This window comes from Crocodylus porosus, unplaced genomic scaffold, assembly GCF_001723895.1.
Source record: "Crocodylus porosus isolate Cpor-Errol unplaced genomic scaffold, CroPor_comp1, whole genome shotgun sequence".
Taxonomy (NCBI): domain Eukaryota; kingdom Metazoa; phylum Chordata; order Crocodylia; family Crocodylidae; genus Crocodylus; species Crocodylus porosus.
In genome coordinates this window covers 237,344,677-237,361,535 of record NW_017728886.1, presented here as the reverse complement: position 1 = coordinate 237,361,535, position 16,859 = coordinate 237,344,677, and the positions used below count along the sequence as shown (strand labels likewise).

At 40.3% G+C, this 16,859-nt stretch overlaps 1 protein-coding gene across 1 annotated transcript in view; it reads right to left on the bottom strand.

Moving 5' to 3' along the window:
* Positions 1 to 16,859, bottom strand: part of RIMS2 (regulating synaptic membrane exocytosis 2) — an 867,608-nt gene that overhangs the window by 230,683 nt on the left and 620,066 nt on the right. Inside the window, exons 24-25 of the mRNA XM_019551690.1 lie at positions 11,314 to 11,493; positions 10,129 to 10,238 (exon numbers count right to left, since the gene is read on the bottom strand). Of these exons, the coding sequence (XP_019407235.1) occupies positions 10,129 to 10,238; positions 11,314 to 11,493 (290 nt within the window). The remainder of the gene's footprint in view (positions 1 to 10,128; positions 10,239 to 11,313; positions 11,494 to 16,859) is intronic.

Below are 16,859 nucleotides of genomic sequence, written 5' to 3'. Positions count from 1 at the left end.
CTCCTACCCTGGGGGTGTTTAAGAGGAGGTTAGATGAACATCTTGCTGGGGTCATTTGACCCCAATATTCTTTCCTGCCATGGCAGGGGGTCGGAGTAGATGATCTGCTCAGGTCTTTCCAACCCTAGAAACTATGCAACTATGAAAAATTAATATTGTACAGCAAGCACCTTATGGTCAGAAAACACCATTCAGGTTGTCAGAGATCTTACTTCCAAGTCTCTCATTACTATTTTCTTACTCCACATCATATAAGAATGTCCGTGGCAGAACCAAAAACAGAACCCAGCTCTCCAGTGTTACTGATCCAATCTGAAACACGCGTTCTCTCAACTAATCTTGCAACGCTTCTCTTCTTCACTAACCAGCCTGGTATGTATATGGTCCCCAATCATTGTAGAATCTGAGCATCTTACTGCCTTCCATATATTTATCCTTACAACATGCATGTGAGGTAGGGTAGTTCTATAATGCTTGTTTTACAGACTTCAGACTGCATCCACAGATGCATCTCGAGCAGATCCAAGGAGGTGATATTCCCCCTCTATGCAGCACTGGTCAGGCCGCAGCTGGAGTATTGCATCCAGTTCTGGCGCCGCACTTCAAGAAGGATATGGACAACATGGAGACGGTCCAGAGGAGGGCCACTCGCACGATCAGGGGGCAGCAGGGCAGGCCCTACGAGGAGAGGCTATGGGACCTGAACCTGTTCAGCCTCCACAAGAAAAAGCTGAGCGGGGAATCCAGCGGCCTGTTACAAACTAGTCAGAGGGGACCAGCAGGCACTGGGGGAGTCCCTATTCCCTCAAACGCTACCAGGAGCGACTAGGAATAATGGTCACAAGCTGGCAGAGGATAGATTTAGGCTAGATATCAGGAGGCGCTACTTCACGGTCCAACGTCCAAGAGAAGTGGTGCTGGCCTGGGGGTGTTTAAGAGGAGGCTAGATGGACACCTTGCTGTGGTCATTTGACCTCAGTACTCTTTCCCACCATGGCAGAGGGTCGGACTCGATGATCTGCTCAGGTCCCTTCTGACCCTACCTACTATGAAACTATGGAATTGAGACCCAGAAAGAATGAGGGCTATCTATACATAGAGTCATTCCTAATTAACTATCCCAGATTAACCTCATCTGTTGGCACTTTTATTCCAGAATAGTTATTTCCAGAGTAGTTGTCAAAGTGTAGACAAGCCTTGACATGACTTGTCCCAAAAAGTATGTGATTGTTAACTTAAAGATGGTATCTTTGTGCACATGTGCAAGCAAGACAAATTAAAGGAGAATAGACAAGTTTACCACTTCTGTTTCCTAACTTCCATGCTCTTTACTTAACAATCTTAATGTTCTTTTAAATATGTAATTTTCCAGTGTTTTTAAGAGCAAATGAAAAAGATCCCAGAAAATGTAATATATTAAATCATATTAATGCCCTGCTTCCAGTACTGGTCATTAACAGAATTAGAAACCTGCACCTTTAAATCCACAGTATAGAACTGTATATACTGAGTTAAAGGATTCACAAACCACACCATGGGATGCAACACACTTATTATCAGTATTCTATATAAATATTTGCTCAACAGAAAAAAAAAGTTTGGAATTAGAAATCCAGAGTTCAGTTCCTCACTACTGGGGATTGTTCAGTGGCTATCCTATTAATATTTAGTATATTCACTCTTAAAGGCAGTGAAGCTCTGTCCTGTATGCTGGTCTTGTTTCCACCAGAACTGACTCTAGGCAATCTCTGTTGCCCTTTGTGTAAAATGCAGATCTGATATTGTTAAAGGAGAAGTCTAAATCTTTACACAGTAATGGAGTCTGTAAAATGATAAGAAATAATTTCAAACAATGGGAAGACTGAAACTCTTCTAGGTTCCCAATCTAGTGCACCTTTCTCTAAGCCAGAGAAATACCTAAAAGCACTGCATCTTGTTTGGAGTTTCTGATCTGTGCTTAACACAGAGAGAATTCAGTTTCCTTAATCCAGAGACAGCATCTAAAGAACTAATAAAGAAGACAGAATGTAACCGGAACCTTCAAAAATTTCAGCAGCTTCTTTATTACAAGTGATTTGGAGCATGTGTGAATGCTCACATCTTGCATGAATCTGTGAGTAGATTTTTCTAAAGACTTCAAAAGGATTTGATTCCAGGACTGTCTTCCCACAACTTCTAGAATTTCTAGAGCTCTACACAGAAACAGTTTGGAAATATTTTACTAACTGAGAAACTACTTATTTTTTACTCATTTCATTATCAGAAACAGCTGAACTATTTTCACTAAAAATGAAAAAAAATCAGTAAAAGGCAAAGAGCATACACAATGCAGTTACTACTTAAAAGTGGTTCAAAATTGGAAGCCTTATTGCTAACATTGAGTATACTATGCAAGACTAAAATGTAGGAGACTGGGAAGGCTGGTGTTCAAAAGTAGTTTTAGTGAACTTAGCCGGTACCAATTAGAATCAAGGAAAACATTGTAGCCATGTATAATGAAAAACCTTTTCTTTTTCTTATGTAACCCTCACACAATAGCTAATATCCTAACATTAATGTGCTTTCTTCAACTCTAATAGCCACACAAAAATTTAGGAGGTCTATTTCCAATTCAGTGCAAACAACAGGTGCTATTTAACACTAAAAGGGTGCATATAGCTAAAACTCAGGAAAAATACTGGGTTAAATATATAAGGCAAAATCTCCAGCTCTAAAATAACATAAAGATATTTTTAAAATGAAGTAAATGGAAAACATCATTCATGTCTCTAACCAGTAAAAAATACATATAACAGATGAAGGAAGGAAGGAAGGAAAGAAAGAAAGTGTTTTTCTACATTCCACCCTGAAAATGACTTTGAAAATTATATAAATAAAACCAAAAATATCCATTTTTCCAAAGTTAGATATTTAGGGCACACCCTGTTTAAACAATGCAATGTTGTGCGGGATACACAGGATAGCTCTGAAAAAATTACCTGCAATACTGGAAACAATATAGCTGTGTTAGCTATACTGGGTTAGTTAGTCTGGTGGAAACGCACCTGTAGGGCATGTCAGCACCACAGCTTTACCATACCAGGCAGCAATCTGCTCAAGCATACCAAGCTATTTTTTGCACACTAACTCCCCAACCAGCAGCCAATTAGGACTGCTGAGTCAGTGCAAATTATACTGCCTACAGCATTAGAAGAACATAACTAACCTGCTTCTGCTTCAGTTAAAAACCTACACAGAGCAGCCTGGTATGTTTCAGCATACTCAGCAGACTTTCAGCAAGCTGGCTTATTAGCATGATGAGGTTGTAAGCATGGTAAATTTAGTCAGCCATTGATTTTCTCCAGTTTATAGTATAGGGCAACAAAAAATTGTATGGCTTTCTGCTTATGAAAACCCCAACTGCTAGAATGGACCCTGGCACAGGCCCAGAGGCAGCACTGTCTAAAAGCAACATTTACTTAGGCCATAGCAAACCTGCCTTATACCAGCCTTCCCAAGGAAATAAAAAACTGCAACCTCGTAACATAATCTCTTGAATCAACACATATTTGCCCAAATCTGGAAATTTTTACTATGGTTCCAATCCAGGATGTTTTTTAACTTGGGCCAAGTAGTTTCTTCAGACTCTCTATTTGTGCGCAACTGTGCTGAGGAAGTTACCTTCAGGCGTTTGCATCAAAGCTTCCTGTTAGAGGGCAACCCGTTGTAATCATGGCACAATTCTGAGGACTGGACTAAAACTAAAGGAGCCTCAGGGCCCTACTACATTTTCAAATTAAAGCTGGATAGAAATCAGCTATAGGCCGCATCCACATGTGGTGTGAACATTTGGTTCCCCAGGGACACCTAGCAGTGGTGCACCTTGCCATGGAGACACCCATGCCATGCATGCTTTGGCACACAGCAAGGTACCTCAGGGCAGAAGGGGAGGCTGGGGCCAGCCACAACATGGCTCCATGAGTCCACTGTGCAGAGCCTGGCTGGCAGCCAGAGTGTGGCTATGGGCGACCCAGCTCTACTTTTGAGCAGTGCACACTGCCCATACATGTGCTGCTCCACATTTTTCTCCACAGGTTTTTTCGATCTTCTGTGCTGCTCCCTTGCAGTGTGGTGAACAACTGAATGTGTGGTGTGTTAACATGGCCGTGCTTGTCTGGACACCATAAAGTTGTTACACAGTTTCAAGTACTAACTTTATAGCTGGTTGGCTCTTTTTATAGCTGGATAGTCATTTAATGGTATGATAATTCATTTACATGAGTGGCTGGTCTAAACTGATTGCACAATTAACCAGTTAATTGCATAATATATGTAATGCATAGCAAAGGCCTATGTTTACAAACAGCTCCTTTACTTTCCATTAGAACCCTAGAACTTCTAGTATGGTATTCTTCAGACATGAGAAAGTTTGTCTCCTTCCCATTCACATTTAAGTCATTCTTTAAAGACCGCTATTAACCTGCCACTTAGAATAAATCTAAATGACTTGCATGAAAGAAGTCCTACCTTGCTGCTCCCTCATCTCTAATTTTTGTTTCTTTGTCTGATTATGGAGCTCTCAGCAGCAGCAGCAATTCCATCCTGAATGAATAAGATGCCTATAGTACTATGGATGTTGTCCTAACTAAATAGATAATTACAATAATGTGGGTACTGAAAGAGGCTATACCGAGTAAGTAGAAATTAAAGTACTTATTACCCTAAGTCTTTCTAGTTTAAATGATTGAATTTACATTAGCAGCTCTTAAAATCAGTTTAAGAAGTAACTCTGGGCCAGAATGTCTTTTCCTTTAAAAAGAAAAAAAGAAGCTGTGGAGTTTGGCTGAAGAGGAAGAAGCCCCACCAAAAAAACATGCAGTGAAGAGTATACTTTGGGTATAGTCCATTTCATTGTCTGCTTTGCGGGATATGACTACTGCCATAGAAAAATTAACACTCGCCACCATCAACTTGATGGATACCTTAGGATCCATGGGGTCTATATGTTTATCAGGAATCTCCTCCTGTTACAGCTTCCTGGCACTTCTGCAATCACTTTTTGGGCTATGACATTCATAGCTTCACAGATTGTAAGGCCAGAAGGGACTTTGGAAGACCATCAGGTCCAACCCCCTGCACCAAGCAGGAAAGATAACTGGGGGGTCAGGTGACCCGAGCAAGGTGACATAACCAGGCTACACAGAAAACAATACTTTTCCTAAGATCCAGTAGGATGGAAAGGCGAGAGAGACTGGCCCTTGTCTGCCCCATTGGCTTTAGAATTTCTGGTCATTTTAGTCCAACCAGCAGCTAAAATGACAGAATTGCTACTGGGTTATATACAGTAGTATGACGGAGATAATCTACCCTCTCAGGAAAGAAAATAAGTTCAAACTAAAGAATCTATAATTGTTGTTCTTCTGAGGGTGGCTTTATTTTATACCTAATGAAAACAGTGTAATTGTAAGACAAAAAAGAAAGATCTAAGTTTCTTCTATTAAACTGAATTTTTGTTTGAGATAAACCTAAAGAGTTGCTTTTTCATCAAAAATATGTAACTTGTCTGGATAGCTACATGCTGGACTCTTCCTTTCCCCCCAGTTGGGCAACTTATTTCAGTGGGGCTCCTATACGGATAATAAGCCACACTAATCAATACCAAAATTTATGCATGTGTCTATCTTTGTGTGTTCTGAATAGCCCTACTGATGTAAGCAAATGTATCTACAATGGTTACAGGGTAAATGCAGGATGGTATTTTTCTAGAGGTCAGTATAGCCCCTAACGCAAATTTCTGAGCCTTGACTGCTTTATAGCACTTTCACAATAAATATAATGTTAAATAAATAATATATGGAATACCCATCCAGTTTCAGGCATTATTTTCTATTTTTCTTTAACTTTGTTCTCTTACCTCAATTTTCTGTTCAGTTATGTTAATTAAGTAACTTGCTGACTTTAGTTGATATTTAAGGTTCCACTAGTTTTAAGTTAAGTTGATGCAGATACCACGAGCCCCTTTTATACTTATAATTACAAATGCATACTATATTTTTGAGAATGCAATCTTCCTCTCCAGTCCAATCACAAAGAATGACAATACAGAAAATGCACCTTTGCTGAGTCATTGGCAGAGCTTACTTACCACTCACTGTAATTTGTCAGGAGTATGGCCTCTGAACAAGCAGTGACCACCCCAGAGAAGAACAGAATGAGCCAATCAATGGGCATACTTGGTTCATGAATAGAATGTCAGCTACTCATGACATATAAAAGAAAACTATATAGAAGACTGAGTCTAAGATTCCATGGCTGAACATTATGAAATATGAATTATAGTTTATAAAATTAATACCTTTATATTTATTATATGGATTTCATTTAATAATATTACACTTTTCTTCACAAATTACAAAAAGAAAATATGCACAAAAATTATGGTGCTATACGTTTAGCCATTCTGACTTGAGCATGTAATCATACTTTGCTTGCATAGTAAAATCTGATATCTATGCATTTTACAGCTTTCTGGAAACCAGATTTTATGAAAATCTACTTTGTAGCTTCCTGTACAGTAATCAAATAGCTCTTTAAGTTTTTATACCAACAATTTGACTTCTCATGTAACAACAGTACTTACCACATTTAGGAAATCTAGATTTCTCCTAAATACAGTATGTTACAAATATTTATCATGATTTTCATGGAGATGACTAGGAGCAGGGCTCCGTCATGTTAGGCACTGTACAAACATGAAACAAGAGACAATCACTGCCCCGAAGGACTTACAATCTAAACAGGTAAGACACACATAAGGTAGGGGAAAATAATAAAATGTATAAGCATAGTGATCAACGGCAACAAACGTTATGGCCAGGTACAGACATTGCACTTTTATCAGTCTAAGTTATTGAAAACCAGTCTAAACCCATAATAAAACAGAAGTTTGGTGCACATACCCCAGTCTAAAAATGGCAGACCCTGGTCTAAAATAGACCTGGATTGATGTGCACTCAAACATGATCAATTTAGGTTAGACTGACTGGTGCATCAAACTTTACTCCCAGTTCCCCTATTTATTCAAGTTAGGTCACTGTCCACTGGCTTCCTAGGCTCCTTTTCAGACACCTGCTGCCCCTGCCCTGGGAGGCACACTAGTACTACCCTCACCCCATCACAAAGTACCCCCAATGTAAATGCAGACCTGACACTAAGCCCAGGAAAACCCCCATGAGTGGACGTGACCCCATGGAGCCTGGCTGGGCTATTGGGCGCAGGCGAGCATTCCCCCTCCCTCTGCCATGTCATCTTGCAGGCAGGTAGTGCAGTGGTGAGGGGATGGGTGGCAGGGTGGGAGGAATTGCTTGCCCATGCCTAGCAGCCTCACAGATCTGCACCTGCTCGCAGGGGCTCTCCTGGACTTAGTGTCAGGTTTGTGTATACATCATGTGGTGCTTTGTGATGGGGTTCATGCAGGGACACTAATGCCACCCTTTTCCCCTCCCCCGTGCTGCCAGCCTGCAGCTGACAGATGCCTGTGGTTGACAGGTAATGCAGCAGGGGGAAGGGGAAATGTTCGCCCATTCTCAGCAGTCAATCAACAGTGGCCTGGCTGCTTGGCTGTGCCCAGTAGTCTCTGGCAGCCCAGGAAGCCTGCAGGGCCTGCTGGGAGATGTGCAGGACTGCCCCCAACGTGCTGGCCTTGGCTAGTGCAGGCAGCCTGTATGCCCCCCCACCAAGGGATGAATGTGCATTCTGTTCACTACTGATCTAGCCTATGCCACTTACAGAAAACAGTGTAACTTAAATTAATTGCACCTCAAGCTTTTTGAATGTCTGTACTTAGCCTATGTTAGTATATTGGAGTATCTCCTGGCATGTCCAGATTACATTTAATATAAGCACTTACACAACACAAAACTCGATGCAGAAAAGTGCATCATAGGAAGATGATCCCAGAAAACACCGTTTTCTTTATTAATGAAATTCTAATTCCAAATTGATATAAGGACCATAAGCACTAAATAAAAAAATCTGATGAGACAGGTACAGTAATACTACATATAAACCTTCAGTGACATAAACAAGGACTGCAATTGATATCTTTTAGTTCATCATGAAGGAACTTAGATGGGGTTAATGCAATTGGTATTCCTTTTTTTTATCCCATATGCATTTGAGATTAATTCTCAAAGAAAAAAGAATGACTTTTTAAAACACATCTACCCTGATTCAAGAATTATTTACTTCTAGCACCAGTGGGTGTGACAAAAAGCTCAGCAATTACTTTAGACAACAAAATAACGGTGTATTGCTCTTTGCAGCACACAGTAAGGCATCTTGTAAAAACTTACATGTATGCCTAACATCCTTACATATATGCATATCATTAAGCACACTGAGTCACCACACTGAAGTTAAAAGGATTACTCAAAGTGCTTAAATTTAAATATGTGCAGAAATTCTTGATCATGAAAGCAGCAATATAGATACTTAACCAAAGTGCTAGTGCATCAGTCATTAAGGTCTCTAAGTGAGATCCTATTCCAGTATGTTCAATTCCTTAATGAAACCTTAGCACACTCACTTTGGAATGCACCTTCATCTTAGCCCTTACACTAAGTCAAAAAAAACAAACAGTGAAAAGGAGAAGGAGATTTCATATTAACATTTTTAGGGGGACTCAAGCAGGGTGGAGTAGATTGAACTTTAGACACTTATATGCCAAAGTGCCATTTAGGTGCCTAATGGGATTTGGCCCTTTACATTTAACATCTTGTAGGTGAGTTGTCAAGTTGCCTTCAATTGGACAACTAACAGAAGTAAACATACACATATGTAAATTTGTGCAGGATTAGGGGCTAATTTAATAGAATATGGAGAGCTCCCTATTACAATATAGAACAGTATATCATAATATACCGTAATATATTACCCCTGATTCAGTAAGGTATGATTCCATGTATTTAAGTCCTCTCATATTTCAGTGTATCTACTCATGAGCTTAAAGTCAGGTATATATGTATCTTCTTGAGTCAGGACCATATCTACATATTGTTTTCTAAAGCAAAGTTGTAAGTTTTTAGGAGAAACCACTGTAAAATTTGTTTAATACAGAACTGAAAATTATCACAAAAATCCTTCTGCTGATCTAAAACAAGTCTATGCAACCAAGCAACATCAATTGCAGTTGGATTTATTTTTTGCTTATATAGTCTCCCAAAAAGACTTTCCAGCAGAAAACAAACCCTCCTTTATGTACAGACCTTCAAAAGGTTCTATCTCCTTGTCTCCATTGTCTAGGGAAAATAAAAATAAAACAAAAAAGGGAACCAAAGCACAGGGGTTAAAAACAACTGAAATTTTATAAAAGGTACAATATGCATCTTTGTATGAAAAAACCAGTGAATATGGTCATTGGTGGGTTTTGCAAAGCACATTTAAGTACTATAAATAGAAAAGATGAAATCACATTTGATGGCAAAAAAAATTATTTCTACAATTTATAAGACTCTGTAATATTATTTTTTCCCCTGACTGAATGAGGTTTTCATTGAAAATAAAAGCAATGACAGGTTCAGTACAATGTGCATCACCAAATATCTTACTGGCATTTTTTTAATTACCCTTTTTAATTGTTCCTTATTGTTTCAGGAGGCAGTACCATATTTGTGCATTTGATAATCACCCTGTGTTTTGGGTGATTTTTATTTACTGTGCACATGCTTTTTACTTATCAGCTAACACACATTGATCCTGACCCTGCAAAAGATTCTGCTATGCTGTTAACTTCCAGTATAGTAAGAATTTTATTAATAAAATGCTAAACAATATGTATAGGACTTTCTCTGGCTCATACTGAAATTAATAGAGTAGGAACAGGATTGAGTCAGTACAGAATACATTTTGGTCTCTGTTTATTGTGTTGCTTTGATAATATATATTAGTATCATTTAAGACAGTAAGAGATGATGAAACAGACTAAAAGTATCAAATGACAATATAAAATACAAAACAACTGGAACTCCTGAAATGATCCAAAGAAGAATTTTAAGTTCTATTCCCTCAACAGTAAATCATAACCAATCCTCCCTTCATTTTTTAACTCCCCTAGCAATTCTGAGTCACATTAAATGAAAACACACTTACTTCTCTCCATTGTCCCTTTCGGTGGGAGCTGGGGTAACTGCCTGCCTCTTCGTCCTGCTACTGGAGTGCTTGATGGGCTTGTCTGGACAGACCCAGTTCGGGGATGTGACCTACAGGACACACATCAAAACAAACCATGGCCATTAAAAGCCCCATTCATTGTTAGATACCCATGAGAGTTGATAAAAATAAGATTGCTTTTGGTGCGCTTGCGATACTGTAGTGAAACTGTTGTCTTTTTTCACACAAAGACCTGATTAAAAAGAGAAATTTCTGTTTGAAAAAAGCCAAAATAAAACTCAACATCAATAAGATAGATGTATATATAGCTAAATCTGCATATTGTCTTCATGTGAATATTCATGCATACATGAATATATTGCACACGTATGAACAAAACCATCTATAAGCCAAATTGTAATATCTTTCCTCAGTTTATACTCAGGTAAGCTCCTTTTGAATAAACAATGAATTCCTTGAGCCTGACTAGGTAAAAGTGAAATAACAAAAATAGAGGAATGACATCAGGATTAGGGGCTGAATATAATTCACTTTCAGAAAACAAAAAAGCACATTTCATGGTACTAGAATAAGTTTAATTCAACTTCCTACTCAACCAAATTAACTCCATATATATATCTGTATAATCTTTACTTTTACTAATGTTAACTTACAGAAATTATTACATACTTCATCAATAAAAATACTCAAAACAGAAACAAAACAGACTATGGCACAGTAAAATGTAGTCAGAGAAAATGGTGGTTAACACAAAGTTAGTACAATCCATTTAAAGAAACTTTTTTTAAAAAAAATAGTTTCATTTAATGTTATGATGGTTGTTCCATAAGCGATGTCTAATGGACACAAACAATTTTTCGTTCTGTAAGAGAAGAATATGATAGTTATGAAGTGCTTTATGTGGGAAACCACCCAGGATTCCTGATAAATGAGAAATCACAAAACAAATGTAGTTAAATACTGTTAGTAAACAAATTACAATGGCAGCCACACCATTATATCCACAGCTGAATATAAATAGTGTGTTGGCACTGACAAGGTTAGTATCTACTGCTACTAGTGATCAGCCAAGGATGGAAGGCGATACCAATTAGCTACTGGGAAAATAAAATGGTGAGTTGGTGGGGCAGAAGGGGATTAGTCTGATTGATTTGTCTGTTTCACCTCGATAAGGCAGGTGAAGGAGGGGCTGATCTTCCAGTCATTAATGAAGGCATCGACCTCATGAGGTTTGAGTCAGGACGCTCTGTGGATCGGGAGCGGGAGTTGGTCCGCTCTAATACAGGACGTTGTTCTGTTGATCTGGATCTTTGATATGGCTGTCTATCTGCTGCTTCACAATTCCTGTAATGTTAGTCAAAAAGCATCTCAGTTGACCTTTAGCTTTTCTATTAGTTATAAAATATGCTGCATTATGGGTACTGGTTTGGAGAAAAATCATTGTTAAATACATTTTGAACAACTTTTCTGAGTTCGCTTCTTGATAACATACAGATTCAAACTATTGATAAATGGGCTGAAATGTTTTCAATGTCTCAGTAATGATTATACATGCTATAGCCTGTTATTGTGCAATTTCTGGGTAAAAAAAAGTATTGTTTTCTTAATTAGTGCACCAATTCTCTAATAAAAATATAAATTTGATTACAAATTAATCCTAGTTAAAGTTAATAAAATGCCTGATTCTGAATTCTCACTCACATGAGTAGCTCAGTAGCTCTTACGGACTACATCAACTTTAATAATACTACTCGCTTAAGCAAAGGTTTGCAGAATAAGGCCCACGGTAAATTATGACAACCTCAATACGTTCTAATTATAGTCTATTGATATCAGCTGTAATAGTTAACTTCAGCAAAAAGGTCATGGATATAGGCCATGAACTAAGGATGGCTTCATACAATTGAAGCAGACAAATTTCTGATTGATGAAGAGGTGTACAGCCCAACTAACCCAGGGTGAGAATGCATTTATTTCTAACATTTGTGCTGTTAGAAATACTGTGGAATCATAGGCTATAAAATATTTGGCTCTTGGAATAGAACAGCAGAAAGTTTAGTTAACAAAAATACACTGATTCAAAGTAAACCTAAAGATTTTCTTTAAAATAGTTTCCCTTCTTTTAACCTAAATTATGGCACCAACATAATGACGGAAGGAGGAAAAAATAGAGAATTGACACAAAGAGGATTGGCCAAAGTTAACAGGCAGTTTAAAAACAAGTTACTCCATTAAGATACAGAATAAAATTGTTAGAAGGACTTAAGTTAATTTCTACTTAAATCTTTACTTGGTTTCTGTAGCACATTTGTATTTTAAGAACAGCACTAGAAAGGATCTTCTGGATTATCCCAGGCACACTCATCATAAAATTCATACCATAAACTGACCATCACCACTTAATGTCATAATCTTACTTTGCAGTGTTTCAAAACAGCCAAATAGGAAAAGAGGAATAACTTGGATAACAGTACCCTTACATAAAACTATCAATAAGAAATTTTAAAAAATGAATTTTATACATCGATTCTGTTATAACTTGACACCCCTCCAGCAACAATGGAATTACCACAGAATTGTACAGCATTAACCTAAGTGGAAATGGAATTTTTAAGCCACTACCTATAACTAAGTCCTATATTTTTCAATGAAATTAGTTAAGAAGAAGAAGGAGTCAATGGTGATTAAATGTAACAAAAAGCCAAATTTTAATTAGTATTCAAAGAGAGAGACCTACCAGAGGCAAACTCATTATGAAGAGTCTTATGTTATTAACAGCATTAAACTTCTAAAAGACTGTATTGAGACAAAGCAAAGTTTTCTCTAGGGCTGAAAACTTAGCCACATGCTTTGATAAAGAGTCATTAAAATGAATGTCTGTTCATGCCTTCCATGAGGTGGTAATTGGATTTCCCACAGACTCCTTCAGAATAATACTGACCACCAACAACCTACATCTACAGCTCCTAGCAAGCAAACACTACAATAAGATACATAATGGTGATTATAAACTGAACACACTAAAAATCAGGGGAAAGGTACAACTAGCCTGGCACAAAACCACAAGGATTACCTCAATTCTTCTCCTGGCTCTATCAGTTCAGTTTCTGAATGGGAAGCTTGATCTGCCAAAACATCCATTGTCTCGCTTCTTTAACATTGTGGATAAACAAAGAAGTGTAACCTTAGCTTTGCAATAGATGTTACTTAGCTTAGATAACCATTTAAGAAGGTTTCAGTGTTACAAATGGTGAGAAAGGGAATCAGGCATCCATATGTTGATGAAGAAACAACTTTTCTTTGACCATAAAACAAATTCTAAGGAAAGAATTCCTCCCCAAACTTGAAATCTAAAAAAGTGCATGCCTACGGGCCATGGGCACATGTGGAAGAAAGAGAGCAAGCCCAAGGGACTCTGCTTGAGTTCTCTCTCTTTCTAATCCTTTTGTCTTCCACACTGGGGCCACGCACATTCCCTCCAGTGCACTTTCTCAAGTGGGAAAATGATTGCACCGTGGGTGAAGAATAGCCAACAGAAGGAGGGGGGTGAAGTCACAATGTGTAATGTAGGAATTGTCAAAGGTTTCTCCTTCCCACTGGCCAGTCAGAGGGACTGGGGAGCTGATTCATCCTGAGCACCCATCCACTAATTGAAACTGATTAGTCTGTATTCCTCCTCATGTACAATTCACTGAAATGCTTGCCCAGGAGTCTTGAGTCTCTTGATCTGCCTTACTGCCCTTCCCTCAGTCTCTTTAACTGTCATTTAAGTGCTGTGTTTTTAGGATTCTGTGGGTCAGATTGTTTGGTTTTTGTGTCAAGAAATGTTTTTTTTCAGTTGATGCCAAAATTGGCTGAGGCTTTTTTTGGTTCTTCCTCACAGCATCAATTACACACAGCTAGATTAAAGTGTGAAGGATAGGGTCAGATTTAACTGACCTCTAATGCAACTAAATAAGACCAAGGCAGAAAATAAGCATCTAAATCACAAAGAGTAATCTAAAATGACCCAACTCTCTACTTGTCTTTAAAACAACCTCACAAAATCCTCCTAAAAATCACTTAGGCTAAGGACAGAAATTACACATAAACTGATATAAGTCATCAGAAACCAGTTCAAATCTGTAACACAACAGAAATTTAATGCACATAAACCTCTTTCAAAATGGCTGAAACTGGTTTAAGATAAATGTTGATGGATATAGTATCAGACTTAACTGATTTAAGTTAAATCTGTTTATTGAACTTCTGTCCCAGATCCCCTCCAAGTTCAAGCTAACTCACAGTCTCCCAGCATCCCAAGATGCTTTGTACCTCCCCCACAAACCATCCCTCACAGGGTGGGCAGGCTAGCCTTGGGCCAAACTGTATGCTCCAGCCAAGAAGGGAGGCATGCTCTAGCTTCCCTAATACTGGCTTCTAGTCTGGGTCACCACAGGCATGTGGCTGCATTTCTAGAATCAAAAGTGAATGTCTGTTCACCTGCTTATTGGTTCAATTTATGCACCTTATACTAATCTGTGAAGTTTGAATTGATTCAGCCTCAGGCTTTCTGACTGTACTTAGCCTTAGGCACACAGATTCTTATGGTACTTCCACTTTATTCTGCAAAGACCTCTCTGCACCTAGACTTCAGCTATGGTGCATGCTCAAGAGCAATTCAGATCAAGCACCTACGTACACAAAAAGTAGTGCTGGGAGGCACGTAAACTCTGCTCGAGTCCTTAGTTCCTTAGACCATGTGAAGATCATGACAGATGATGCTAAGTGACTGCTTGATACTGAACACATTATACAAAACACAGTCCCTACAGCAGAAGGTGGTGCTGGTGCCCACATACTATTCAATAGCCTGATGGAAAAAAAACCTTGCCTAGGACATAAGATAACGGGTTCTAGTCCCTCTATACTTTGACGGGCTCCAAAACTACATCTCCCATTTACTGTGCCCTAGGTGCCATTCCTCTAAAAAGACTGGTTGTGGAGCTAGGGCTACTCTACATCCGGTGAAGCTGGCCAAAAGGACAGCCAAAAGTGAAGAGTCATGATATCAAAAGGAGAGCAAGTGAGAGGAAGTGTGGCAACAGCACTGCCATTAAACAGTGCTAATTATCTACCCCAGCACCTGACAGAGGGTGCGCCTACACATGCATTTACTCCAGCCTAAATTTACTGAGCAGTAAGATACTGCAAAGTAAGGGAATTTAGGTAGGTGTCTACACATGCAGGGATTAGGGAGAAGATTTCCTCCCAGATCTCTGCAGTCCTGCAATGGCCCCCTGCTGTTACCAGCAGGAACTAGTCCGGCGGCTAGCAGAGATCAGTGGGCCAGGAGACAGCTATCTCCTGGCCCTGGAAGGCTGCCTAATGCTGGGGCAAGGACAATGTCCACCTGCCCCAGCAAAAGGGAGCTCCTGGCCCTGGCTTCCCAATCAGAGGTCTGGGGATTGGAAAGAGCTGCAGGGGTGGGGCAGGTCCCAGCCCCTGTCCCAATATGCCAGTGAGGCAGTTAGCTCACTGCTAGCTGGCCCACCAACATATTGGTGCAGAGGGCTGTCACCTACCCCACTCCTGAAGCTGTCTTCAAGCCCCGTGCCTTGATCACTCAACTGGGGCATGGGGCTGGGACCTGCCCCTGCCTGGGACAGTTCCTGGCCAATCCCAGGCTGCACAAGGAAGTCAGCATGTGCAGCCTGGAGCTCACTGGGGATTGCCTGAAACAGTCCCCAGCCACCTCCAGGCTGCATGTGCTTCCCTATGCAGCTTGGGGCTGGCTGGGAACTGTCCCAGTAAGAGGCAGGTCCCAGCCAGCTCCAGACCGGGCAGGAAACTGTCTCTGTGCAGGGAGCTCCCAGCCCCTGCTCCACGATCACAACTGCGATCGCAGAGTGGGGGCTAAGATCAAGCTCCTAGCTTCTTCCCAGCCCCAGCTCCATGACTGCAAAGTAGTGAACAGGGGCTGGAAGCTCCCTGCTGCTAGGGCAGGAGGACATTTTTCCTACCCAGGTATGCAGGGTGAGGGCTGGGCAGCTTGTTCCCCACCTAGCTCCCCTACCCCCACCAGCAGGGAGCTCCCAGTGCTGGTTCCACAGTCATGGGGCTTGGGCTGGGAGACCCTTATCTCCCAGCAGCAGCTCTGTGACTGTGGAACCACTGCTGGGAGATGCTTATCTCCCATCCTGAGCTCCATGGTCATGGGGCTCAGACTGGGAGAGAAGGGTCTCCCAGCCTGAGCCCCATGACAACAGGGCTCAGGCTGGAAGACACAGGTCTCCCAGCCTAAGACTCAAGGCCAGGGAGCTCAGGCTAGAAGATGTGCATCTCTCAGCAGTGGGCCGCTGTCATGGAGTTGCTTCTGGGACATAAGGGTCTCCCATGCCCCCACTCCCCAATCATTATGGCAACACAGGAGCTGGGAGATAAGGTTCATGATCTGTGATCAGGCTAGGAGCTCCCTGATGCTAGGGCAGGAGGACATAAGCCCTGCCTGGGTTCCTGTGAGGAGCCTGCCCTGGCAGCAGGCAACTACCATAGGCAGGGAACTATCTCCTACCCCCTAGTGGACGGCTGATGGGGAGCAGACTTTTCCTGGTCAGGTGTTTACGTGAGCTCTACGGTACCATTACTAATACCGAGTAAATTTGCTACTTGTATTTGCACATAGCAAATTTACTCAGTACTAGGGAAATTTACTGTGAAGTAAGCATGTG